A 26,811-nucleotide genomic window follows, 5' to 3' on the forward strand; every position below is an offset into this window, starting at 1 on the left:
AAAACGTCAGGGCTTTTAGTGTAGCCCACATCTGGAGCCTTATAGAAATCACTGTCTAGAACCCCACAGCTCAAGAAGCATAAGGAGCTTGGTCTGTGCACCTCTCTCCTCCGCGGGGGAAGGGACCTTCCTTCCTCCCAGGCCCCAGATTGGTCTCTCCCTTTGGTTTTTATTTCCGTAATAAGATGGAATCATTTTGTTTGAAAATCTTCTTTATTTTTAAAGCACCTGGGTAGAGGAATGCTGTTGCCGGACCCTCCTGGGACAAGGTGGAGAGTGAGGGTGGCTGGGAAGCTGGGAAGAGCTGGCTGGAAGAGGTGGAGGGAAGGCTTCGGGCTGAGGAGCCCAGTGGGCAAAGGCACAGGCAGTGGCATGGATATGGATTGTGGGGACAGGAACAAGAGGTAAATTTAGAGAGATGAAACGGGCTGGATTCTAGAGGAAGGAGGATCCAGAAACCTCAAGTTCAGAGGGGCCCTTAGAAGGTGGGGAACCACTCCTTAAACTAAACAACTCTCTTTTTGTTTTTTTTTTTGTCTCCCCAGAAATATTCTAGAAGTGGTTCTGACATTTGTTCACTCCCGGTTTTGGCCAAGATCTGCCAGAAAATTAAATTGTATGTATACAATTTCTACCTTCCTGAGCACTAGCATGTAATAATGTCTTTGCTTGTCCCCCTTTTCTAATGACTAAAATGATCTTCACACTTAAAAGGCATCCCTGAAGGTGAGAGTGTTTCTTTCTCAAAACATTGCACAGAAACCAGAAGACAAATGAGCTCTGAACAAAATCGTTTGGGAAATACACTGAATGCCAGCATCTTTGCATCTCAAAGCTAATCTGTTCCCCAGGCTAGAATGCAGCCCGCAGTGAGGCTCACTGCTGGCAAGTGCCTGCCAGCGAGGTGCCCACAGCACTACACCTGGAAACAGCCCCTCCCTACATGTGAGCTATGGACCAGGGTGGGCAACTGGGCATGGAGAAGACTCTGAGCATCTTTAGTGCAAGACACTCACAAGGCTGGACAGGGACTGTGTTTTCACAGCGCCCAAACTATTACATGAAAAATCTGGCTCAGATACATAGGAATAGGGTTGTGAATGCAGAGACACTGTCCAGAATTCCCACACCCTCTTGTCCATATTCCAGCTCCACTTTGAGTCTGGGGTTATGCTAGACATCGTAGTAACTGCTGTTCAAAACATTAAAGGGTGAAACCATGTCTTGAGAAGGCATTGGACTCAGAAGCAAAATAGCGTGGGGTCTACCCTCCACTAAGCTACCTCTTTTTTTTTTTTTTTTTGAGATGGAGTGTCGCTCTTGTTGCCCAAGCTGGAGTGCAATGGCGTGATCATGGCTCACTGCAACCTCTGCCTCCCGTGGTCAAGCAATTCTCCTGCCTCAGCCACCCTAGTAGCTGGGATTACAGGTGCCCACCACCACGCCCAGCTAATTTTTTGTATTTTTAGTAGAGACGGGGTTTCACCACTTTGGCCAGGCTGGTCTTGAACTCCTGACCTCAAGTGATCCACCCACCTCAGCCTCCCAAAGTGCTGGGATTACAGGCGTGAGCCACCAAGCCCATCCCACTAAGCTACTTCTAACATGACCACTGCTGCTTTGCTGCTATCAGGTTTATGGGCGCTGTTCCAGGTGCCACATGCTGAACTTTCCATACGTTTCCTCACTTCGTTCTCACAACAATAAAATGAGGTAAGGGTTATTATTATTCCCATTTCACAGAGAAAGCAACTGAGCCTTAAAGAAGTAACTTCTGCTGGGCCACTGAGGACCCAAAATACACCCCCAGGTGCATTTGATCTCATGTGTTCTTTGGGAATACACATATTCTTGACTTCTTTGCAACGCTGCTTCTTGAGCTGACTTTGAGAACTTGGGCCACTTAATGTCTGAGCCTCTGAGCCTCAGCTTCCCCACATCTAAAATTAAAGTATAAACTAAATTATGCCTATGTCTCAGAATCATCTTGAAACGTTTTAAAATCCAGATTCCTTGGCCCCAAACCTGGTGGGGGAGTGCTGTGTTTTCCTGGAAATTTTCCAGGGAATTCTTAGGCCATTAGACCCCATACTTAGACTCCTGGGTGTCCATGTCCACCCCAATGCTTGCCTTCTAGTACAGATGTAAGACTGCGAATGCTACACATACAGGTGATGCTTTAATGACTCAGAATAATGTTCTTTAGCGGTGAGATATTTATTTAACCACACCATCTGCCCCAGCCCGTGCTTCTTTTACTCTTCCTCTCCCGCAGGAGCTCCTATTACTTTAGCCGGTGCTAGTTCAGCCTTGTGGATAGCTGAGAACACACAGAGGTGAGAGTTATGCTGCACACCTGGACTGAGAAGCTATAGGTTCCTATGTCTGCAGTAACAAAACACCACAAACTGGGTGGCTTAGAACAACAGAAATTAATTCTCTCTCAGTTCTGGAGGTCAGAAGTCCAGAGCCAAAATGGCAGCAGGGCCATGCTCCTTCTAAGATTCTAGTTGGATCCTTTCTGTCTCTCCCTATCTTCCAATGGTGGCCGTGAGGCCTTGGCATACCTTGCCTTGCAGCTGCATCACTCCAGTCTCTGCTTCATCTTCATATTTGGCCATCTTCCCTGGGTGCCTGTCATTTCCTTTTATAAGGACACCACTCATATTGGATGAGGGTCTGCCCTAATGCCCTCATCTTAACTTGATTACACTTGTAAAGACCCTGTTTCCAAATAAGGTCACATTCGCAGATACCAGGGGTTAGGACTGCATCATATTTTTTTCATGAACACAATTCAACCCCTAACAAAGACACTTTTCCTTGTTCTGCCATCCTTCATCTCATGAGCTTCATGAGTACTGAGTCCACTGAACATCTCTCATCTGTTGTAATAATATCCAGGGACAGGAGGAGGCTATGATTCAGACCCACATTTGGAGCCTGTTAGAGAGATCCAAGAGTTAAACAGTTAAAAACTCTTCCTAGCCAATCTTCTGGCATAAGCCCCTGTAAGCCAGCGATGCAAAGTGCCATTGCAGGTCCCAGAAGTGCTAGCAACACCCCTTTTCATGACTGGGGATGAATCCAGAGAGCATCAGGATGTGGGGAGTAGGGGGCAGATATCAGACATGAAAGAAGATGCTGGAAGACTGAGATGCAGCCAGCTCCCCAGGCCCCCAATCATGTCATCATGCCTAGCTCCCATTAAATCGAGACCCCTGCCCCCTCCTTGCTGAATGCATTATTGTATTTTCTGTGTTAGATGTGGGCCAGCAGGACGCAACAGGGTCAAAGTGACAACTCTTCAATTGAACCACCTTTGAAAAATTGAATTCAAGAGCATCAGTGGCCAGGGATTTTCTTGGTCCAATTTGAAAGGGAAAATTATTCTTTTATGAAAAAGCAAAAACTGTGTTTTCCTTCTTTCTAAAAAATCACTGTGTTTCAAGTGTCATATGCAGCAGGTCACAAATGGTTCAGTGCTTTACAACTTACAAAGCACATGTATGTATAAATGCAGTCTCATGTATTCTTCAAAGACATCTGTGGTTCAGTAAAAATATTGATAACTAAAAGTTATCTGGTGCTGTCTATGCACCAAAAACTGTTGTAAATCCAACCATTTAAGGTCAGCACCATTATTTTCTCCTTTCTAAAGAGGTGAAATCATTTGCACAAGGTCACAGATCCGGTAATGGATGAATCTGACCTTTGAATCCAACAGTTTGCTTTCCATTGACCCCTCAACTCTTAGCCCTACGCTTTAGAGGAACAAGTAGGTTTTAAATGCCTGACCCACTAGCACGGAGTCCTCACGTGGTAGAGACAAGACCTGCATGTCTTCTGTGGCATACTCCTTTGATAAAATTCCCCCAGGAGGAATGCCTTACCTGCCCGGTGCCTCTCCCTGCCCTCCGTCCCACTCAGTCTAATGCTTTCAAAATTCATTTGAGGTGTCTCCACCCCAGGGATGCGTTCCAGCTCCCAGGTTACTTTCAGTCACTTGCACAGCCCTCCTGGGTGCTCCTGGCTCCTCTTCAGTGCCCCCAGCTCCCTAGTGCCTGCTCCACCTCATCCCATTCTTCAATCCCTGCTTCCTTGCTGGTCTCCCACATCACCCATAAGCTCCTGGAGAGCAGGGATCCCATTTCTTAGCAGGAGGAGCTCAGTGAAGAAATGAGGGAGTACATGAAGGAAAAGCACCACTTTACCAGGAAAACAAATGTGTAGCTATCAGGCTATGACCATGGGGTAATCAAGTTTTTTGGTGTTCTGTTTTAATCAGAATACATAGTGCCTACACACTGTCTGTATTTTACTTCAACAGTGGTAAGTCAGGAGGATCCCCTCTTTTAAAAAATCTATTCTTTTTATTTAATGTCTATATGCAGAAACCCCCATATTATTTCACATAAATATGTGCAAACCATCCTATCCCCTGTTGATTGTGTTAATTCAATGCTATTTTTTTTTCCTTTTTAGCCTCCTCCTTCCCCATACCCTGCTCCTTCCACCCACATCGGTCCTGCCCCCACCTCCAAGCTGAGCCACGTCTATAGGCAAGTGTGCCCTTCTGTGGCTTCTCTGTTCTCATTTCAGTTGATAACACATCCACCCACATACGCAACCAACCCACGCCTGGCCCTCGAGAACTACCTGAGCCTCACATGTGAGGCAGGCACACATGGAGATTCATTCTCACCATTTTTCTTTTGTCATAATGCCCCAGTTTCATGAAATAATTTTAGGGAGTTTGAACTTGAATAGCTCAATACCGTGTCATTAATAACAATCAGCCACAGTTACAATTGCTCCCCGGATCAAGCCCACTTACCTGATATCTGGTGGCAGGCGGGTATAGAGCAGGGGCAGCGAGTGACACCAGGCTGCATGGTCATTGAACAGAATGTCGTGTGGCCAGAAATCTGAACATCTGAAGAGGGGCCATGGATTGGGATGGGGATGTCTCTAGCAACCAAATCATGATGAGAGCAGACACCTGACTCCTGCTGCCCCACCTGAGGAGCCATCCTTGCAATCAGGGTTCCCATTGCACATAAAGTAAGAGCTCATGTGTTTTGTTTTGTTTTTTTCGAGTGCTTTCCATATCTAAGAAATAGTTAATGATATTGATTCTATTTTACAAATGAGAAAACTGAGGCACAAAAAGATTAAATAATTTGCATAAGGTCACCTGACAAGGAGACAGCAGAACTGGGATTCAAACCCAGAGAATCTAATTTCAGAACCCGGAGCTACGTTGAAAGAATTCTCGTGGCTTTTCCTTCCCACTATGCTGCCCTCAGTCCAATTGCTTGCCTTGAAAATGCTGTCTCATCCTTTAGCTTTCACCTTAAGATCACTTCTTCTGCTATATAGAGTTAGAAACGTTTTTTTCCTCTCTAGATGCACAACCTTCTTACAGCATTTTTCACCTAGGACTATAGTTATCTTTTGATGCATTAATTTCCTCACCCATGTCAAGCTCCTAAAGTGCAGGAACTGTAGGAACTGTATCTTGTACTCATCTCTAGTATCTAATATGAGTCCCAGCACACAGCAGGGACTCCCAAAATGCCTGTGGAATGAAGGAATGAATGAATGAACATTTCAACATAGAGCTAGATATTTCTAAGGATACTTAAGGTATCAAGTTCAGATGCAATTCTGCAGAAATAACTTTTAGTAAAAGTCAACAATGTCTTACTCAAAACCTTGGAGTTGCCGGGCACGTTGGCTCATGCCTGTAATCTCAGCATTTTGGGAGACCAGAGTGGAACAACCACTTAAGGTCAGGAGCTAAAGACCAGCCTGAGCAACAGAGCAAGACCCCGTCTCTATAAAAACAAACACAAAAACGAACAAACAAAAAGCCTTGGAGCCAGATATGATTTGAAATTCAGGTTTTTTATATTCTAGTAAAGTAATAAATAGTGCATATACCATAACCCACCTGCTATCCCCGGCACCTCTTGATCAATCACATTTATATTTCAGAGCGAAATATATGAATTTTCACACTAAGTATGATAAAGTTTACGAATTTATCATACTTGCCCTATATCAGTTCAGGTCAAGTTTTGCTACCAAATGAAGTTGTTGCTGAGTTGAAAAAAATTTTGATTAGCGGGCTGTGAAGAAGGGATTGTAGAGATTATACAAGTTGCAATTTATGCTACTTTGAGTACCCAGTCTACCCACTCATGTCTAGAATGCATGGCTTTGGTCAGTCACTTGGGGCCTTCAAAGTAAGCAGACAAAGGTTAATAAATCAGCTTTCCAGTCCTAAAGACCACTCTTTGTTCCTTCTTTCAAGGACAAACTCTCACCCCCCAAGATAACAAAGGTGGGAGGGGATAGCTTTGGCGCATGCCCAAACGGGACCTTTCCTCCAGCTCCTTTTTCTTTCTCAGGCTGAAAATATGGTTGTTTGGGTCTACGTCATTTCTGTCTCTCTCTCTCTCTGTCTCTGACTCTGTTGATCTGTCTGTCTTTGTCTCTTGCTCTTGCTCTCTTTCTTTATCTTCCTTTTCTCAGCTAGAAAAATAAACGCTGTCCAAGAAGCCAAATACGTACATGGGGAAAACTGCCTAGTCTCACAGAAAATGTGACCTTCAAAGCCTTTTCCAAAACTTTTCTCAACAGTTACAACTGATGTTGGATGACTGCATGTCATTTGGTCCAAGCTTTTTCCGCATTTCTTGACAGATGATTAAAGTGAGAGAAAACCATTCGTAGCTCAGAGCAGACAAGGGATGGGGTGGATCTAGAAACCCTGGCGCATCAGAGCAGGAAGGATCCCAAGGATGATCTTGCCCTAGCTTCTCTCCTGCATGAGGGAAAGCAGCGTCACAGCCTCTGAGCCCACTCAGGAAGCTTCATTCCCTCCGCTCCCACCATGGGAAAATCAAGGTGTGGGTGATCATGGGGGTGGAATTTGGCTATAGCCCACACCTGAATTGTTCCTGGACCATCTTCCACCTTCCCCAAGGCTGGTTCTCACTTTCCCTGTAAGTGTGGATGTGTGAAGTCAGCAAGTAGAACCTTTCTAATTTCCTGCTGGTGGCTCTCTCTCTGGCCTTGTTCAACCCACCCCACCCCACCCCACCCCACCCCAAATGGAAGGGGGAGGTGAATTTCCTCTTTCGGACAGCAGGCGCTCATGATCACAGCTGCAAGCACTTTGTGAGGACCAATACCAGGGGCTTTTCATGTGGTTTCCCTTAATCCTCCCAATAAACCCTGTGAGGGAGGTGGCAGGAATCACATTTTACAGATTTAAAAATGAGGCTCAGGAAGGTTAAATAAACTTCTGAGAATTGCAGAGCTGGTGAGGAAGCGGTGGGTGTAGCAGTGACTCCAATTGACTCCGGAGTCTTTACTGAACCACCATGCTCAACTCAGTATCTGGCAAGAGCACTTGAATTCAAAAGGATAATTCCTCTTGGGGACACTAAGAGGGAGCCTGCTGCCTTGTCCTTTCAGGGATCCAGCCTCCCCTGTCCTCCAGGGCAGGAATGTAGGAAGGACTAGTGATGAGACATCAGCTTGCAGCTCCCTCTTCATTGGGTCCACTAAGTGGCTATTGACTCCCCACACTCCCTACTTTTCCCTACCCTAACCAGCACTCACTCATCCCAGGGCCCTCCTCTCAGTTGTCTAGTCAGGAAACAGAGCTGTGCAAGGAGGATTTAATATAAGGTACCAGTTTAAAAAGTGCTAAAAAGGCTGAAACAGTAAAAAGAGGAAGGCAAGGCCACCAAGTTATGAGGACTGCAGGAGGCAACCAGCATCCCTAGGGGGACAGAAGAAGCAAAAGGGAGGAGTTGGTGTTCTCAGGCTTGGGAGGCCACTTGCTGCGGGGTTGCTGGGGGCAAAACAAGAGGCCATGTGGGCCAGTCCTGGAGTCATGGATAAGGGGTCACCCACAGGTGCTGGGACCCTCAGGAGGGCCCACTGTGGCTAGAGGTAGAGTCACTGAAGGGAACATCCAGAGAGAGAAAGACAGAGAGGGAAAACAACTTCTCCTCTCCTCCTCCTGCTCTCTCTTGCCACCAGTGCCAGCTCCAGTTCCCAAGGGAACCTGGTAAGTGTATTTTGCAAAATTCCCAGCCCCAAAAGTATAGAGTAGAATACAGGCTATAGAGCCATAGAGGCTAATATAACCAGCACAGTGCCCTTCAGTGTTTGACCAAAGAGGCCTGTAAGCTGAACTTCTGTCCCATCCCAGAGTTCATAAGACAGGCTCCAGGCTGCCAGTTAGGCTCTGCATGGTCTCGGGTTGCATTTATTTGCCTTGAGGTTCTCAGAACTGTTGAGATGCTCTTTATTCAAAAGACCATTTAGTGATTCCTATAAAAGGTTGTGTTACTCACTGTAAATTCTCGGCTCCAAGGAAAGCCTCATCTTGCCATTAATGGTGGAGGGTGTCCAGGTTCTTGGCATCTTGAACAAAGAATTGGACGAAACACACAAAGCAAGGAAGGAATGAAGGGATTTATTGAAAATGAAAGTGCACTCCACAGTGTAGAAGCAGGCCTGAGAATACAGGCTCAAAGGCCCTATTACAGAGTTTTTGTGAGTTTAAATGTCCTCTACTTGGGGTACGCCCTATGTAAATGAAGAGGATGAAGCAAAGTTACAAAGTCATTTACGGTGTATGCCCTATGGAGAGGATATTTCCTGTTATAGCTGAAGTGTGAGTCGGCCTTATGTTTCCTGCCTCCAGACCCTATTTTCCTGCCTCATTGCCATATGACTGCATTATTCTGCTACTCTGTAGTGATTTTGTAAACCCAAGGCAGTGTTTGACATTTAGAAGCTGGGAAAAGTCTGGTAGTGAGGATTCCACAGGGGAAATCCTCCCTCATGGGATGTCCATGGCTTTGGCATCAATTTATTTAGTCATCACATCAGGGTCCTTGGTTTCCAAGACTCATGAATGGAAGTGAAAGTTGACAGCTAATATCAGCTAAATGGTCAAGATTCTCAGGATAAGTGATTGAAAAGAGTAAAATTTTAGGAAAAGATTTCTATAACAGAATGTGCAAAATGGCAAAAATTCAATTTGTAGTGCTGAGTTCATTGACTGAACTCAAAGTGCCGTCTCATATTTCCTGGGAATCTCAACATCAATACCCCTTGCCCTTTAAAATTTCACTTCAATTATTTCACTTCCTCATATAGGCCAAGTTACTATCAGAGAGAAAACAGTTCTGTTGGGTAAAGAGCAGAGATTGGCAAAGTTTTGCTGGCTCTGTCTGACACCACACAGACTCTTAATTTTCTGTTTAGAATGGCCCTCTGTGGCATAAACTCAACACAGCTGAATCAGAAAATGTCTCTCTATTTGTTTTCAACAACATTGTTACTTTTTTTCTTAGCTCACCGATTGTTTTGTTTTCTTTTTCCTAGAGCTATAGAACAGTCTGTGCCATTCAAAGATGTGGATTCAGACAAATACAGCATTTTCCCGGTAAGTATTGTTAGGAATAACCAGATGTTCACTAACATCACATTGCTTCCTACAAATTACTTTCCTTTAATAAGACAAGACTGAATTTCATTTGAATGCATTATTAATTTGATGAACAACACATCATTTCACAATTTCTTTTCTTTTTTGAGAGCAAGTCTCACTCTGTTCCCCCAGACTGGATTGCAGTGGCATGGTCTCCGCTCACTGCAACCTCTGCCTCCTGGTCTCAAGTGCTTCTAATGCCTCCCGAGTAGCTGGGATTACAGGCGTGCACCACCACACCTCAGTAATATTTGTATTTTTAGTAAAGTCAGAGTTTCACCATGTTGGCCAGGCTGGTCTCAAACTCCTGACTTCAAGTGATCCATCCACCTCGGCCTCCCAAAGTGCTGGGATTACAGGCATGAGCCACCACACCCCAGCCCATTTCACATTTTTTAAGGACTTTGTACCATTGTGATGATACACAAGGTATTGAAGTAAATCTTAGGCCCAGACTGGTTTTGTTTCCATTCCAAACTGGAATTCTCCATGGGGGCTATGGTTGCCTTGAAAGGTTTTGTGAATTACTTTGGAACTTCTTAAATCTACTTTAACTTACTTTTTAACGTGTGTGTGTGTGCATTTGATTCCGAACAGTTAAAATGTCAGGGTATTCTCTGTGAAAACCAACAAGCAAGTAACGTGTCACAAAGTCCCAAAAGTTTGGGAAATCTCAGATATTCTACTTGGGAATGGAGGAAATAAAAATATTATCTGGCATTATTATAACTCTTGATTCAAATCATTCAGGTCAAGTATTTAAACCTGCATAATTAACCATTTGGCTAGAGACTTTTAAATTATCCAATGAAATTAATCATTGGGGCAAATAAGCCAATTGTTTTATAGCCTGAGAGGACTGATAGTTAATAGAGGGTTTTTTGGGAAGTTGGATGGGTCTGCTGTTTCTGGAGGTGCTTGTAGACACACATACATGAGCAAACACATATTCACACAAACACACGTGTGTACATGCACACACATCTACAATATGAATACACATAAACACACACATGCATATACACGTGCCCCCCCATACATACACATTCACCTTCACACAATGCACCCCCACACACGCACATACAAGCACGCACTTAATGTCACACACACACGTACATTCACATATGCGCACACATGCACATACCCTACCACCTGTTATTGGCCCTGGTGTTGTATTACATGTCACTCACACAGCATGTCTTATCATATTAATCTTAATTTTCTTAGTGCTGTTTAGTGATCCTAGATTGACTCTGAATTAAAAACTGCAGATGTCAATGCCATTCAGACAGCTCTGATTGGCCTTCCTCGTGGATAACATCAAAGCGGGCTGAACCCCTCTTGTGTGTGCTCTTCAATTTCAGACACTGCGGGGCTATCACTGGCGGGGGAGAGACTGTAATGACAGCGACGAGTCAGTGTACCCAGGTAGAAGGTAACTATTTCTGCTGGTTGCTGATTTTTAAAATTATCTTCAGAAAAGTAAGCAGGAGGCACATTTCCTTCCCCCAGCCATCCCCCAGTGGGGATTCCCACTTATAGGGAGAAGAGATTTTCATGTTCCGATTGAAGTAAAGCTCAGTGAAAAAAGAACGGCATTCATTCATTCATGAGTCCAAGAAATGCTTATCAGGGACCTACAATTTGCCAAGTACTTTGCATCATGCCGGGTGGTAAACAAAACAGAAATATGCCTCCTCTCCTGGAGCTTACAGTCAAGTGGGAAAAACAATCAAGTGAACAGATTATCTTATTGTAGACACTTATCCAGCCTTCTGTATCAGTTCTTCATGCAGAACTGGGCCCAGAAATAGTGGCCTCTCCCTCCAGGAGTAAGGAGGAGCCTCTAATGAATGGAAAACATGTCATACATTAGCCCTGGGCTGAGGTTCAATTCCATCTCTGGTATCAAAAAACAGATACGCCAGCCCTCGCCTTTATTGTGACTACAGTGTCAAAGCATGAAATAAACCAGTTATTTGGGCCTTGAGGGGCACAACGGGATGCAGATTTGTTCATTATGTCCATCGGCACCATTCCACAACAGTGCGGTCCATGAATGTAGTCAATGATGAAAAAGACAGGATTTGGTCCAGAGCTTCCGGCAAATATCCCAAACCAAGGTTAAAGCAAGGAAGCTGAATGGAGGCTTCTGAAGTCACAACACACAATGGGATGTGACACTCTTCCATGAAGAATGCTGTTGTCTCTCCATGGCACTTCATGTAGCATTCATTCATTCATGCATGAAACTGACATCCACTGAGAGACAAGCATATGACAAAGACCAATGTTAATGTTTTTTCTTAGGCCAGACAACTGGGATGTCCATCAGGATTCAAACTGTAATGGCATTTGGGTAAGCAACTACATTCAGCTTGAACCCCATTCTCCTTTGTTCCTCCCTCCCCCGAAGCTCATCACATACTTGCTTTAGATAGATCCAGGGAAGAAACTATGACAACCTAAAGCAACTCTTTTCCTGCTGCTTAGAAGAGGGGTATAGAATCCTGATGATGCATGAAGAGTGTCAACGATGTCATGAGAGTTGAGGCTTTCTCAGTCATGGCCCCTTTAAGCCTTGCTTAAGGTCACCCGCATCTAATACCTTTATACTGTTTCGAACAGTGTGAAATTAAATGAAGAGTGGTGTTAACAAAGTTTTACAGCCACCCACACAGCTGTTGGAGCAAACCACATGCTGTCCTTATTTTGTTGCAGCCATTTTTTTTTCTGTTTCATAAGCCTAGCCGGGCAGAGCAGAAATTACTCAGTATTTACCCTAGCACTCACACCTTAAGGCATTTAATGCTGGTGTCCTAGTTTCCTATGAATAATGGATTTGCAGCTCCCAGGGAAAGAAAAGGGAAGAAAAGAGGAAAGCCAAACTAACACAGCAACAGACTCAAGTATGTGGGGTGTTAAGCTTACAAGATTTGAGGGTTCCTCATGAAAAAAAGAATATCTACTTAAAAATACAAAATCAAATAGGAAAATGAATAATTTTTAAAACAATCACAGAAATCTTAACAAATTCCTGGAGTCTCAGAAATTCAGTTCCCTTTCTTTTCAGATCTCGTTTCGGACTTACCAGAACTGTTTACATGGAAACATGTCCTGGCCTCCCCTCTCCACCTAAAATACTCTATTGCTCCCAGTCACTCCCAGTACTCACATGGGCAGGGGCTGTAATGGGCCCTGAAGCTTAAGATTCCCTAACTTCAAGATATTATGTTGGTGCAAAAGTAATTGCAGTTTTTGTAATTAACGGCAAAAACTGCAATTATTTTCACGCCTACCTAAATAAATTGTCCAAGTTGCCTCTAAAGAGCTGCTTAATTTATCTGCTTCAATGAAGAGGAAAAAGTTTCTGTAAATATTTTCCTCTCTTCAGGACACTCATAGTCCAGGCTTGCACCAACAGTTACCTACTGTATGCTTTCCAGTCCCATGGCCTCTAGGATATGGAAAGCATGAGAGACGGCTGTGTCCCAGCCCACGCCACCCACCCTATCCGCTAAGTCACTCTGCCTTTTCATGGAGAAGAAGAAGACATCTCCCCTAGAGCTTAAGGTGAAGATCCCCAAGTCAGCTCTTGGTCTGAAAAACCCAGGTTTAGTTGTCATATTGGAGGACAAAGGAGACTAGTCAATGTGTGAGGCCCTGTCTTCATTCCATGGTCCTACCCAGGCCTCAGACATGGTGTGTCACCCATATAAGGAGGAAGGCCAAGTGAGAGACTGTACTAGATCAATGGAAATCCACCATGAGCTCAGGGAGGCAAGATGCAGAGCTCATCATCAGTGATGGGAGAAGGACATATCACTTTCATACCTATCCCCTTCCACAGAGGAAACACCACTCACAGAACCACAACATCATAAACTCAGAGGGAGTCTTACAACCATGAAGTCCAACCTTGCCCATACTGTGTCCCAGGGACCCCAGGGTTGACTGTGATGTTAATAGGTTCTTTCATGTTTTAATGGGCATGGGGAGCTCTCAAGACTGGAGAGTGAGCACGCTCTTGTTAACACATCTCTGATCAGCAAGTGCTTTCATCTTGGAATACTATGAATAATCCTTCCAAGGACTAGCAGCTCCACTAAGGGGTAGCTTTAACTTTAGGTTTTAGGATGTCCCAACTGTGCCAATTCAGTCCCATTCACAGGCCCAATGTTACTTCCAGGTTTCTTAATCTGGGCACTATTGATGTTTGGGTTGGATAATTCTTTGTTGTTGGAGCTGTCTTGCAAACTGGAGGATATTTAGCAGTATCCCTGACCTCTATCCACTAGATGCCAGTAGCACCCCCAAAAAATGTCTCCAGACATTGCCAATGTCCTCAGGGGGTAAAGGAATGTGCAAAATGGACCCTTTGAGAATTGCTTCCTTAGAAGCATCAATCTTAGGTACTGAAGATGTCAGGACACTTAGGCCTCCAGCTCAGAGACTGCAGAATCTGCCCAGACCCTGTGTCCAGTCACTCAGTAGACCCTCCATGCTCTGAGGGGTGAGACCGCTGGTCCAGGCACCTCTCCCAGAACCCTGCCCAGCATCTCCCTGAATGAAATTGTTCAGTGTCTGGCTCTCTCTTTACTCACACCCTCAGTTCCTCCCAAACCCGACTCGCTTGCACAGGGCGTTGCTATGTTGAATTAGGGGCTTAAGAAACTTTAAAGGGTTTTATCTACTCATTTGCCTTTGTGCCTTTAAAGCCATTTAGGAGAGCTTTAGTATATGTATCTCATGAATTTAAAACCAAACTGCTAATCACATCGTTTCTCTTTTAAAGGGTGTTGATCCAAAAGATGGAGTTCCATATGAGAAGAAATTCTGTGAAGGTATGAATTGTGGATGTCATTGTGGTTATAACAATAGAGTATTCTTTTCTAGTTTGAGTCAAATTGAAGTGAGCAGACCACCTAAGTCAGAACGTGCTTGATGCTAGGATTTACTCTATGCTGACCAACTTACATTTATTTTCATGACAGATCAGAAAAAATAAAGTATCTAAAAGGTTCAGAAAAGGAGGAAAGAGGGCAGAATCTTAAAAAAGCAAAAACAATTTGTTTAATTGACTCTTTTACCTGAGGATTAGGTTGCAAAATGGATAAAAGAGCAATGGAAATCCAGCACTTTTCCAAATAAGAAAATAAGCAGCAATCATAACTGAAATTTTTAATCTTTTGCATTTTCCTCTAATTACACTACAAGGTCAGACACCCGGACTTCTACTGATGGGATGAGTCTCTGTGTCCACTAGGTTAAAGATGCATATCTGAATGTCTGAATGACTTCAGAGAGACTACCAGACTATAACTTGTGAGAGCTTCCCAAAAATAGCTGGGCAAAAGCTCTGTGCTCTAAGTGCCCAGATGGCACAAACATCTGGGCCACCAGTTCCATTGGGGATACCTCACCACCCCACACATTACTGAAAATATGCTCCTGGTGATGCCAACGCTTGATGGTAACATCACTGTTTTATGTTTAGGCAATGCTTCTCTCCCCACTTTCACAATCACCTCATTCATTCATTCATTCATTCAACAGGTATTTTCTGAACAACAAGTCCAATTCTAACCAAGAGTTATACTTGGCTCTGAGTTTTGTCTATATATAGACAAAAAGTATATAGTCTTTGCCGTGTATGAACTTAAAGCCTAATTGTCTTTAAGCCCTCAGAGGGCAGGAAGAGGAATAGAAAATGTAAACGCTCATTACATATTTATACAGTTTAGCAATATTTGTTGGATGAATAAAGAATGAGTGAACAACTAAACCAATGAATGAAATATATGCAGACCTAGGTGAAACCGTGGTGCAAAGCCTCTTAGATTCCCCACATCGCCCTCTCCCTGTGCCCTCCAGGATGTCCTGGGCCTTCTCAGTCCCCATTTCTGTGGCCAAATAGTGGTTTCCATGAAGCCCAGGCTGGGGAGCCACTGCAGTGAGGCTAGGCCACCCTCTTGTGTGACTTGAGGAGTTTGGAAGTGGAAAAAGGAGGTGCCTCTCTCTGCCTCTGGGAGGCATCAATCGAGTCTTTCAGGATCTTAAGGAATTTGGAAGAATGAGTTCACAGGTGACTGATTCGTCTGGATGGGCCTCAGAGTCAGATGAAGTGATTGTGAACCTCCAAACAAACAGGGCTGCATGCAGACCTTTCTATCTCCATCTCTCCATTAATCAGTCAGAATCGTCTATTGTGTTTTTGCCTGTATGGATTAAAGGCTTTAAAAGACCATAACATCCTTGAAAAATCAAAATTGTTCCATAAGATCATTAACCCTTAAAGTGAATTGTAATGGACGTTGGTATGTTTTCAAGAAAGCAATTTCCAGAACCAAAATTTAGGGTATATTTCTGATTTCAGATAAAGCTTTGATTCACTTATTCATCCCTCATTCACTCAAGATGTTTTATGCTGAGCTGGGAAACACACCTGCATCTCTACATCTTAGCTAGCAGCTCCAATGGCCTGGAAATCTCATTCAGCTCCGAAATGCTATGCTCCTCACTCTCAAACATGCGAAAAGTGGTAATGCATTACTGTGAAAATGCTCGGTGCCTAGAATACACACTAGGGTATCTGCTCTCATAACTACCCAGTCTGGAGGTTGCAAACTACTTGAGTGCATAAATAATGTGAATAAATTGTGCTGCCTAGGTTCACAGCCCAGGGGAATCATTTTGCTGGGAGACTCAGCTGGGGCTCATTTTCACATCTCTCCTGAATGGATCACAGCATCGCAGATGTCTTTGGTAAGTAATTTTGGCAGTAATCATTCCAGATGTGCTGGCCTTTGTTTTTGTTTCCTCTTGCTCTCTCTAAATGTGATACCAACTCCACACAGGTGCAAATTTCCCTCTTTAGCAAAATTTGCCATGAAAGGCATATCCACAGTCACTTCAGTCCTAGACAAATGGCAAAAGGTTCCTTCTACTCACCTCCCCAGCCTCAGCCCAGCTGCTGCCAGGAACCCTGAAGGCAGCAGTGGGGAATCAAGAAGGTGGAGAATGCACGGAAAGGACAAAGCCCACCAGGCCGGCTTCCCCGTGGAGGTCAGGATGAGGCACTCTGGGGCCTGTCCAGCTTGTTTTTCATCTGAGCAAGCAAGAAGCTCTGGGCAGAGCAGGCTGCTCGGCTCCTGATGGCCTCTGCTGTGCTCCACAGAAGGCGTCAGGGGACAGACAAGCCCGCCATCCATTCCCAAAGAGTGATGAGGCTGTCTGGGAGGGTTTTTTAACAAAAAAATAAGAAAAGGGCCACAAGGCAAAATTGCAAACAATGACAGACTCAAAGAAGGCAAAGAAATGGGAAGGAAACACATTTATTGACTCTATATCAGGTGTCAGGCACTATAAGAGAGATTTGTATGCATTACTCAGATGAACGACTCCTAAATATGGGGTAGACATATAATGGCAACCCTGTATATTACCAGTTCATCACCTGAGCACACACCTGCTGCATTATCAGGAGGGCCATTATCTTCCTCTCAAATTGTGCGAACACCTGGGGAGATTATGTGGCAAAGGGTGGGAGCTGGAGGGTGCAGGGAAGGGCAGTCTGAATGCCACACACACAAGCAGGGGGTACAGTGGTGTCAGATGGGTCACCTGCAGCTGGGGCTTCCTGTGGCCATAAGTTATCACGAGGAAATGTAACAAAACCTGTGCCTAGGGATAGCTACATACTTGGCAGGGCTCAGTGCAAAATAAAAGTACAGGTGCCCTCAGCAAACCTTGTTCGAAAGTTCCATTAAAGGTGCTAAAATATAAAGCACATTTCTTTCTTTGGCAGTCTCCCTCAATATGTCATGATATTTTCTTATTTGCTATTTAATGTCATTCTAAAAAAAATTAAATTTTTAAATTATTGACACAAATGTTATGTTCATTGTCACATTATGCAATGCCAGTTTTACATGCCACTGTAACAGCACTGAACTCCTATGCAGGTGGAATCACTGAAATTACATAATTCTTACGTAGTAGCTTGTCCCTGGAGGGTGCTTTCAGCTGCTCAGAAGACAGAAAAGGCAAGCCAGACTCGGGAAGTTTGGAAGGAGGAATACAGGCTTCCCAGGAGCACAAGGTGGTGACCAGACTGAACACTTCCTCAGGCCAGGAGATGCTTAGGGCAATTACAGACCCTCCCAGGCACCGAGGCTCCCATCCTGAAACACTCAGGCCTGAGAGCTGCTGGGTTCCTCCTCCTGCCAGTGTTCCACGGGTCCCCAGGTAAGCCAGGAATCTCTCCTTCCCAGGGCCTGTCTCCCCAGCCCACAGCAGTCAGGTGACCCCCCAAGAGTCTTCAAACCTCTGTGCTGGAACATGCTAATTATTTGGATGGGTAATGAGTTTGCCTCCCCTGCCCACCAGATGCCAGCACGGCTGGCTGGGGCAGGTGACAGCTGCCACCATGCCCAACCCCAATCCTCCTCTTGCCTGTGCCCAGATTCCCAAAAGGACCAAAGGGCAACATTGGAACACAGGCCTCCCCAATTGACACCATTTAGTTGCCACCTTGTTGGAGGGTGCAGCAGTTGCAGGGCAAGAAGGAGAAGACAGGCTGCAGAGTGAGTGGCCAGGAACCCATCTTGAGAGGTGGCAGGAGGCAGGATCCAGAGTCGACCCCGTTTCCAGTCTCCTCGCTCACACATGCTCAGTTGGCCCATTGGACTTCACTCACATAACACAAATTCAAAAATAAGATTGTTAAGAAGTTCACGTTGGGGCAGCAGAGCATTAAACCCAGTGCAGGGCCCTTTCTAAGCAAAGGACCTCATGGGACCCACTGGTTGCACACACATAAAACCCTGCATGGGTCTGACGCACTGCACAGGGAATAGCAGCTCGCAGCCATTACTTCTGGATGGACCTATCAAACAACACAATAAAAAATGTGGGGGCAGTGCCACAACAGACTCGTCCCAAGAGCCACCGTGTCCATTAGAGAAGGGGGTGGTGCCCCTGCCCTCGAGAAAGGGACATGGGCACAGTGGGGAAACCCTGTCATACAGCCACCTATGGATGTGCTTCCCTCTTCCCTCTCCCAGAAAACTGAAACTGATCCAGAGAAATTAACCTGCAGAAATTATCATTTTTTCCTTGACCTCCTCTTCCTAGATTAAATAAATTGAACATGAACTCAAACGGTCTCTGGTTGAACCTCTCCCAAGCCCCCACACCGGGCAAGCATAGATCTCCCTCTGTAAAGATGAGCAAGTGGGGAAACACATCCGGATACATACGAAAACTGCTCAAGAACACAAATGAAGAGCGTTCTTTTGAAAAACGTTTATGGGAGGAAAGAGAGTGACATTTTGTAAAATGTTAACTTCAGGTTCTCAACAATAATTGAGAGGAAATTGCACACATGAAAAAGAAGAACTCGGAAATCAGGGAAGACTGCCTTGAGGTGAAACAACTACCTGATCTAAAAATACAGTGGCAATACTGGCTTGCAAGTTGGATGGTGCAGAAAACAGGAGAGCAAAGCGGTCAGGCAGCTGGGGAAATTCTGGGACTCAGGAGAAAGGCTAGATGTGAAAATCAAGAGGGAAGAGAGGAGAGGCATGCAGGAAAGGTCCTGGCAATTGAATAGAAACTGCAGAAAAAGAAAAGACATCAGGCAGAGAGGAAGCTGTGGCCAAATAAATAATACAAGATAATTTTCTTGAGTTGGGGAAATCTTCTTCAGCCCACAACCCCCACTGCGTGCCAGGCCAGGGTATAAAATAGACTGTCTGTGTTTTCTGCTTTTCCTTGTTTATTCCAAGGATAAAGAAAAATCTTGGAATCATCCTGCCCAACAAACCAACAACGAGGGAAGATACTAGGAGGGAAAATCCATCTGGCATCAGACTTATCACTAAACACTAAATTTCAGGAAAAAGCGGAACAGCCTCTCTACAGAATTTCAAGAAGGAAAAATTGTGTTGAAAGTGCTGTATGCCAAGCTATTGTTCTCACATGAGGACGACAGAAGCTTATTCTCAGTCATTCAAAGACTCAGAAAACATACCAGACATATGCCTTCCCAGAAAAAAAATTATTTTAAGAAATACTCCAGTCTCTCTAAGCATAATATTGTAAAAGGAAGCACACAAAAAAAACTAGATATAATTACATACAATTTTCAAATGTGTACAATGTCAAAAAACTTCACAAAATTAAAAGACAAATGTAAAAGTAGAACAATACTTACAAAATATAAGGCAAGATTTAAATCCTCTAATTAACAGGGTTTCTATGTAGCAATAAGAAAAAAATCTAATTTTTAATGATCAAGAACATAACCAGTAAATATAAAACAGTTTCATTTTCAGCAGTAAGAAACAAATTAAGATAACAATGCAATTCATTTATCATTGTCAAACAAACAAAGGTTAAAAGTGATAAAGACCCAGTTTTAGCAAAAATATGGTGAAACAGGCTTGTTAATTCACCAACAAGAGATGAAGTTACTAGAACTTCTCTGAAAGGCAATTTGGCAACATGTATAAGGCAATATTAAAATATTTGTGATTTTTCACTAAAAATTTCACGTCTGCAAATTTCACATCTGTAATTTCACATCTGCAAATTTACCTTTTAAAATGATCAATTATCTGCTCAAGCATATATGTACAGGAATATTCATCACAGAGGTATTTATTTATAAGAGCAAAAATGAGGAAAGAAACTAAAAATCAAAAAATAGGGGATGTAAAAATATACTATATTTGTACAATGAAATTTTGTGCAACCAGTTAATACACATATTAATAGACATATTTATTGGCAAGAAATATGTTTATGATAATTGGTTAAGCAACAAAAGCAGGTTACAAAATAGTATGTATGAGCCAATTTTGTGAATATATGTGTGTCTGTGTGCAAACAAAAAAATAATTGGAAAGTTGTAGGTCAGCATGTTACCTACTACTGGCTATCTTTGGACGGTAGAATTATAGGTAACTTTTTTTTTTTCATTTTTCTTCACTGAATTTGCATTATTTGTGTACCAAATATTGTGATTCAAGATTTTGGAGATTTGTTTGTTCTATTTGTTTTGGTTTTGTTTTAAGCAAATAGCTAAGGAAACCAGTTAAGGAAAACCAATGCATTTTTAAATTTAATCTTTGCAAAAGCCCTCTGAGGTAAGTGTGATTACAACACAGCCTCACTTTACAGATTCTCAGAGAGGTTGTGTGGACTGCCCAAGGTCATACAACTAACAGGTGCTGGAATTACTGCCTGTCAGCGTAATCCTGAACAAGCCGCTTAACCAGAGACTCTGTAAATGATGATAGTAACAGTGTCAGGAAGGGCCATGTGCTTCAGTGAGCTAAGGGCTATGAAAACGTTGCCAACCAGTATGTTGAATTCCAGCCAAACAAAGTAGATTGACAGGTGGCTCTGCCAGTGCAGTGGTGATCGTTAATGAGGTTGCCTGAAATCCTTGTACTTGTCCTCCCTGTTCCTGCACCTGGCCTCAGAGGCTGAGGAAAGGAGTGTCTTCGTGACCTGGGGCCCACACTTTCTCCAGGAGGACAGTGGCTCACTCTGCAGTGTGCTAATTCTCCAGGAAAAAGAGAGGCCCACCCAGTAGACATTTTAAGAAAATCACTCCAGCAAGCCCAACAGCCGGCTCCATCCTAGAGACTTAGCAAGTAAAATTTAGATTGTAATCGTTTTCATCTGCTGTTTGCAGCAATGAACTGATTCAAGTGCTGTCGAATAGCATTTGTTGGTATTGGTTTGGGTTACTCCCCACTCCCACGTTTTGGCAGTAAATTGTTTTGAGAAATGCCTGTGAGAATGGGCTGATGAGAAACCCAAATCAGGCATAACAGTTCATTGGAATTCACGAGTCTTATCAAGATGGTAATAACGCTACGGGTAGGAGGAACAACACTACAGTTTCAGCGTCATTCTGTCACCTGTTTTAAGCCTCTAGTGTTCCGGGGTTATTAAAATCTCTCTAGATTAACATTCCTCTCCAAGCTAAAAATTGGCCCAGCCACTCTCAGCCTGGCCACTTGGTAAGAATAGGATACGGGACAAGAATAAGAGATCTATTTTGCTTAGGATGTTGATACTGAAAATGAAGCTTCACCACCAAGTTATTGTCAAAATAATAACCACCAACCATTCCAAATCTCCAGTGACTTCAAACAATCATCATTTCTTCTCACCCGTGCGTCCAGGGGTGGTCTGGAATCAGCTGTTTTCAACTGAGCTATGTTGGTCTTGGTGCCAAGCTTCAGGTTAGGCCCAGGTGTGTGCCATGTGTCTCTCATTTTTCTTGGCTGGGCAGTCTATCCAGAGCATCTTCTTGTCATGGTGATTTCAAAGTGCAACAAGGCAATCCGTGCCCTGTCCACCATCAACCCTACAGCCAAAGCCAGTCACATGACTGCAATCAAGATAATGGGGAAGGAGTCATGACTGCCCAGAGTGGGAGAAGGAAGACAGTGAATATGCTTTATTGTTTTTATCTAATTATATATGTTAAATATGCGATTGAGAAAAATGTGAAAATACAGAAATTATTTGGAAATTATTAAAATTCCTCTTTAATACTACCACCCAGAGAGAGTCACCTTAACATTTTGGAGTATCAGGCTTGTTTTGAAATATTCTTTTAATATTCTTTTTTTTAAAAAAAAAAGTTATAAAGCCAATAATAGAGCTAATTTTAAGAAGTAAAAAATAACCCCACCATCTTAAATTTTTCACAGTATTTTTGCACTCTTTCCAGCACTCTGCCGCTGTATGCATATATGTATATTATATATACACATGTCATGCTGTTACAAGAAGAGCAAGTTTGCAATTGGCAGTTCTCCTTTTATTCAATTCATAAGTATTTTCCTCATTAACGACTTTGTTTTTATATTCGTTATATTTATTGCTGCTCCGTAATGACCTTTTCAGGGGCCATGCAGTAATCTACTAAACCACCCACCTACAGCAGGATGTTAAACCGATTCTTTTTTTTTTTTTTCGCTATTATGGAGCATTCGCCTAAAAAAAAAAAAAACAAAAAACAAAAAACTTCCAATTTTTAAAAACTATTATCTACAGAATCTCTTCATTTGTGCAAGGAGTCAACCTAGGTAAGAATACCAGGCGTAGCCAATATCCATGAGGTTTGTTGAGCTCAGACACCTCGTGTTTCCATTGTCTGGTTTTTCGTGCTTGTGGCAAGTGTAAACAAAATATCAGTTCTAACTTAGGCAAAAAATTCTAGAGTCACATCTCTGCAGGCCCAGCAGCACAGCACTGTTCATGCATCAATTAATTCAACAAATGCTAGCCAGGTCTACTATGTGCCAAGCCCTGTGATCGGATGACAATGGGGAAAAGGATGGAAAGATCCCTGGTGCCCATAGAGCTTAAAACCCCATGGGGCAATGCAGACGAGCAAGTAGCAGTTCTAGAGCCATCAGTGCTGTAACGTGCACACGCTCCCCTGCAAACTGGAGGAAAGGCTCCCTGAAGGGAGAGACACTGTGTTCAAAGCAGGGGAACAGAGCTGGAGGTAGTTGGGTCCCAGCCAACCTAGGAAGGCGTGCCCTAGCAGAGGAAAGAGTATGTGCAAAGGCTTGAAAGCAAGAGGGTCCAGCCTTCTGAGGAGGAGCTCAGTGCAGCTGAACTAAAGCTCATCCAGCACCAGGTGGGACAGGGAGACAAGAGCCTAGAGAGGTGCATGGAGGCGGATCTCAAAGGGCCTGGAGTTTATCCTGAAGGCAAGCAGGAGCCATTGAAGGGTTTTAAACTGAGAAAGGGGCAGATTTGAATTCTAGAACATTTACTCTGATTTCAGTGGGCAGGATGGATTTATTTGGTTTAGGGGGAGAGAGAGGATCAGGCAGCAAGACCAGCTAGGAAAATTCTAGTTATAATTCTAGTAAAAGTGTGCTAAGCTAGAAAAGTACAGTGGGGAAGAAACAAGATGAACAAACTCAGAAGCTGTCTGGAATCAACAGTGGACGATGCACCCTTCCCATCCCGTATACTTTATGAGGGTTCCTCAGGATGCCACCCTACCCCAGCCAGATGACTCACCAGGTTGGGGTTGACCTTGGGCTGTCCCCCAGCATCCTTGCCTCTGGGGGAGACTGCCTAGAGCTCATTGCCAATTGCAGGTCTTCCCACAGGGTCTCAGCCAGCCTTTGGAGACTACTGAAGAGCCATCCCTGTTAGGAAATTTCTGGTGCTTTTTGTCTCTTTGTACCAGACCCCCCCCTGCCCCACCAGCTCCTAATATTAATAGTTATGGTGAGCATATAATTTATTGTCCAAACTGGACACTTTGAGAGAAGAGGGATCGCTACCATAACTATGCCATGACAACAGGCATTAACCTGGACTGTCTCAGACAAGTCTGGATGTCTGGCCACCCTACTGATAGCCACATGCCAAGCTCACTCCACAGTCATGACAGTGCCCAGTGGAGAATCTCAAGCCCCTAACTTACATGTAGAATAGTCTCAGACATTGACTCAAACAGACCAGTGTTCAAATCCTGGCTGAGCCACCTACATTCACTTCTTTACTCTGAACTTTAGTTTCCTCATCTATAAAGTATAAATAATGATGGCTACCTTGTCAGAAATTGGGAATCATTTTTATAACAGGATGTTAAAAATTGGACAATTTATTTCTACCTACATTTTAGCTAAGGCCTGAGACAATGTGGACAAATTATTCCTACCTTCCCACCATCAATATTTCTTCCAAGTGAAAGATGAGACCACGTCCACAGAGACTGCAAAGGAAGGGAGTGAAGCCAATTCTGCAACCTGTCACTTATCTCCAGAGTCAAAGGTCCAGAAGAGTTGAGGCTGGGAATGGCTAGTGTCAGAGGGACAGTGGGGCTCAGCTTTCCCTGTCAGGGAAGGTGCGTGTGCTTCCCCCTCACTGTAAAGACGCCACTAAGATAACTGGATAGGGATCTGCAGAGACTGAGCCCAAGAGGACTGGTGTTGGACACCCCCATGGGAAATGTAAGAGCAGTGACCGAGGCAGCAGGACAGAAAGAATGTGGGCCCTGGACAAGGACATGAGCCCCAGGAAGGGAGAGCCAGTCTGGACCACTGGACATCCTGCAGAGGATGGCCTGCAGGGGCAAGGTGACTTCACAGGGCTTAACCTCCAGCTGAGCAGGGCTGAAGCAGCAAACTTAAGTGACTAGTGGGGTGCAGAGAATGCACCCACTCCACCATGGCAAATTCAGTCACCTGTTCCCCACAATGCCTCTCAAGAGCTCCACAACAGCCCTCATTATAGAAAGTCAGCTTTGGATATCTGCCCGGTTAGAGGCAATCACACCTGACTGTACCTCTTCTCCCTCCACCGCAAGCCTCAGCCAGCAAGTGGAAGGAAAAGCTGGCCAAGTAGACAAAGAAAGTGGACCACATTCCCATCCCTGGGTACAGATAATCAGCCTCAAGCGCAGGATGGACAGGGAGCAAGAAGTTTTACTTAAAATTGTGAAGACTGAACATTTTTCTTTTCTGAAATGGAATTGAATATAACCAGAAGAGTGTACGTTTCTGAGAATGAGCATGTGCATAATTGGGCTGGTCTGGATTTTCTTCCAGGGCAAAGGATGAATTAGCACCACAGTTGAGTGTGCAGTGGGAAAAAGGAAGGAATTGTCTCATTGCACCCTACGAGTACTGCCTGCCTCATGTGCCAGTTAAAGACCTCAAACACCAGCAGGAATCTCCCTTGGGGTCTGATGGTAGGAATGCATATTACAAATCAAGACCCTTCAGGAAGCCCAGACATGTTTCGTTCCATTCCTTTGCTGCACCAAGGACCTGATCGTATTGTCTGGCAAGCACAGTAAATGCTGTAGAAAAACAAGTGTGCATTGTTTTATAATGGGCCCTTCTGCCTTCTATGAGGCTACTTGATACTTCTTTGCCTTTGTCTCCCTATAAGGCAGAAAACACGTCTGTGTGTACATGATCCCATCCCAGCTGTATTCGCTGAAAAGGAATCCACTGTCAGGCATTCTCCCTGCAGCAGCCCCTCTCCTCTCCTGCTCTTGCCATCCTCTGCTTAAGTAGTGGGGCCCCCGGGAGTCCTGTTTACAGCTAATTAGATTAGGAGTGTATTCATCTGGAAAGATATTTGTAGTTCAATAAAGAGAGTATGAAGACTGTCTCTCATGGTTCCACAGACAGAAAGGGTTCTGAGTCTCATTCCGACCTGTCTGCTCCCTTTCTTCTTAAACAAACTGAGCTTCACTCAGAAATATCTAAACCTCAGTAGTTAGGTTCAAATCGACCTTCTCAAGCCACAAGAAAGACCTCAACTTAGAAAGATGTCAAAGGAAGACGAAGAGCAAATCCAAAAACACTTTCATGCTGGTTTTGTTTTTTTTCTTTTTTTCTTTCAAGGGAAAAAACAATCTCTGCTTGAGTTGTTTGTTGAAAAAGAGGAGGTGGAAAGATCATTGAGGCCAGCAAGGGATGCTGCCCTCCTGCCTCTTCCCCCATCTGTTTGAAAATTATTTCCAAAATATTAAATGCTGCATTTCACTGAATCAGAATTGCATGACGGGTTGGGGGAGGGGGTGAGGAGAGAGAAGCGATTCTGAAATACAATTTCCCAAATGTTTATTTTGCTAGCTAAAGCTGTTGCCTATCCTATTATAAAATCTTTGCACGACCCCTGGCAGGCTGTTGTCTGTAGAGTAAGTAGGCGCAGATTGAATTTCGTGCTGTGTCAAGGACAAAATGAATCCTTAATCTAGCTGCTGAAAATGCATATTCACTAGAGAGCAAAGCGGCTCCCATCTCTCAAGCTTATATGCACTTCATTTCTCCCTTTGAGATGATTTTGTGTATCAGGTTTGGCTACTCTTTATTAACCCACAAACAGCACAGGCAGTATCGAAGCTGTCACCCTACCCTCACTCACCCGCCCTGCTTCCCGCTCTCTGGATTTATCACTGCACATAAAGCCTCCCTTAAGCACAGAGGAAGATTTTCATAATGCATACAAAATACGGGAATTCTATCTGAGTTACCTTCATGTCGACTCCAGAAATATCTAAGCATTATAGTGCTTTCTTTATTATATTTTAAGGTGAAGAAAAGCGATTGTTTAGTAAAACTGGACAAAATTACATCTTCTGATCCTCAGCCATCTTGCAGGCTAGCAGATTAAAGATGCTAGGTGATGAGGAGAGAAACCTCAATCCTAGTTATTTCTCATCGATTCTGTCAGAAAAATAGAGTTGTGTTCACCACGGTGAATTCTGCTCTCCAGCAGCA

The 26,811-nt window shown here is 43.9% G+C and overlaps 1 protein-coding gene across 1 annotated transcript in view; it reads left to right on the forward strand.

The window, feature by feature from the left end:
• AOAH (acyloxyacyl hydrolase) overlaps positions 1 to 26,811 on the forward strand; it is a 211,658-nt gene that overhangs the window by 98,383 nt on the left and 86,464 nt on the right. The window contains exons 6-11 of the mRNA XM_002818049.4: positions 546 to 616; positions 9,418 to 9,478; positions 10,888 to 10,958; positions 11,834 to 11,882; positions 14,319 to 14,367; positions 16,194 to 16,288. Of these exons, the coding sequence (XP_002818095.3) occupies positions 546 to 616; positions 9,418 to 9,478; positions 10,888 to 10,958; positions 11,834 to 11,882; positions 14,319 to 14,367; positions 16,194 to 16,288 (396 nt within the window). The remainder of the gene's footprint in view (positions 1 to 545; positions 617 to 9,417; positions 9,479 to 10,887; positions 10,959 to 11,833; positions 11,883 to 14,318; positions 14,368 to 16,193; positions 16,289 to 26,811) is intronic.

Source organism: Pongo abelii, chromosome 6, assembly GCF_028885655.2.
Source record: "Pongo abelii isolate AG06213 chromosome 6, NHGRI_mPonAbe1-v2.0_pri, whole genome shotgun sequence".
NCBI classification, from domain to species: Eukaryota; Metazoa; Chordata; class Mammalia; order Primates; family Hominidae; genus Pongo; species Pongo abelii.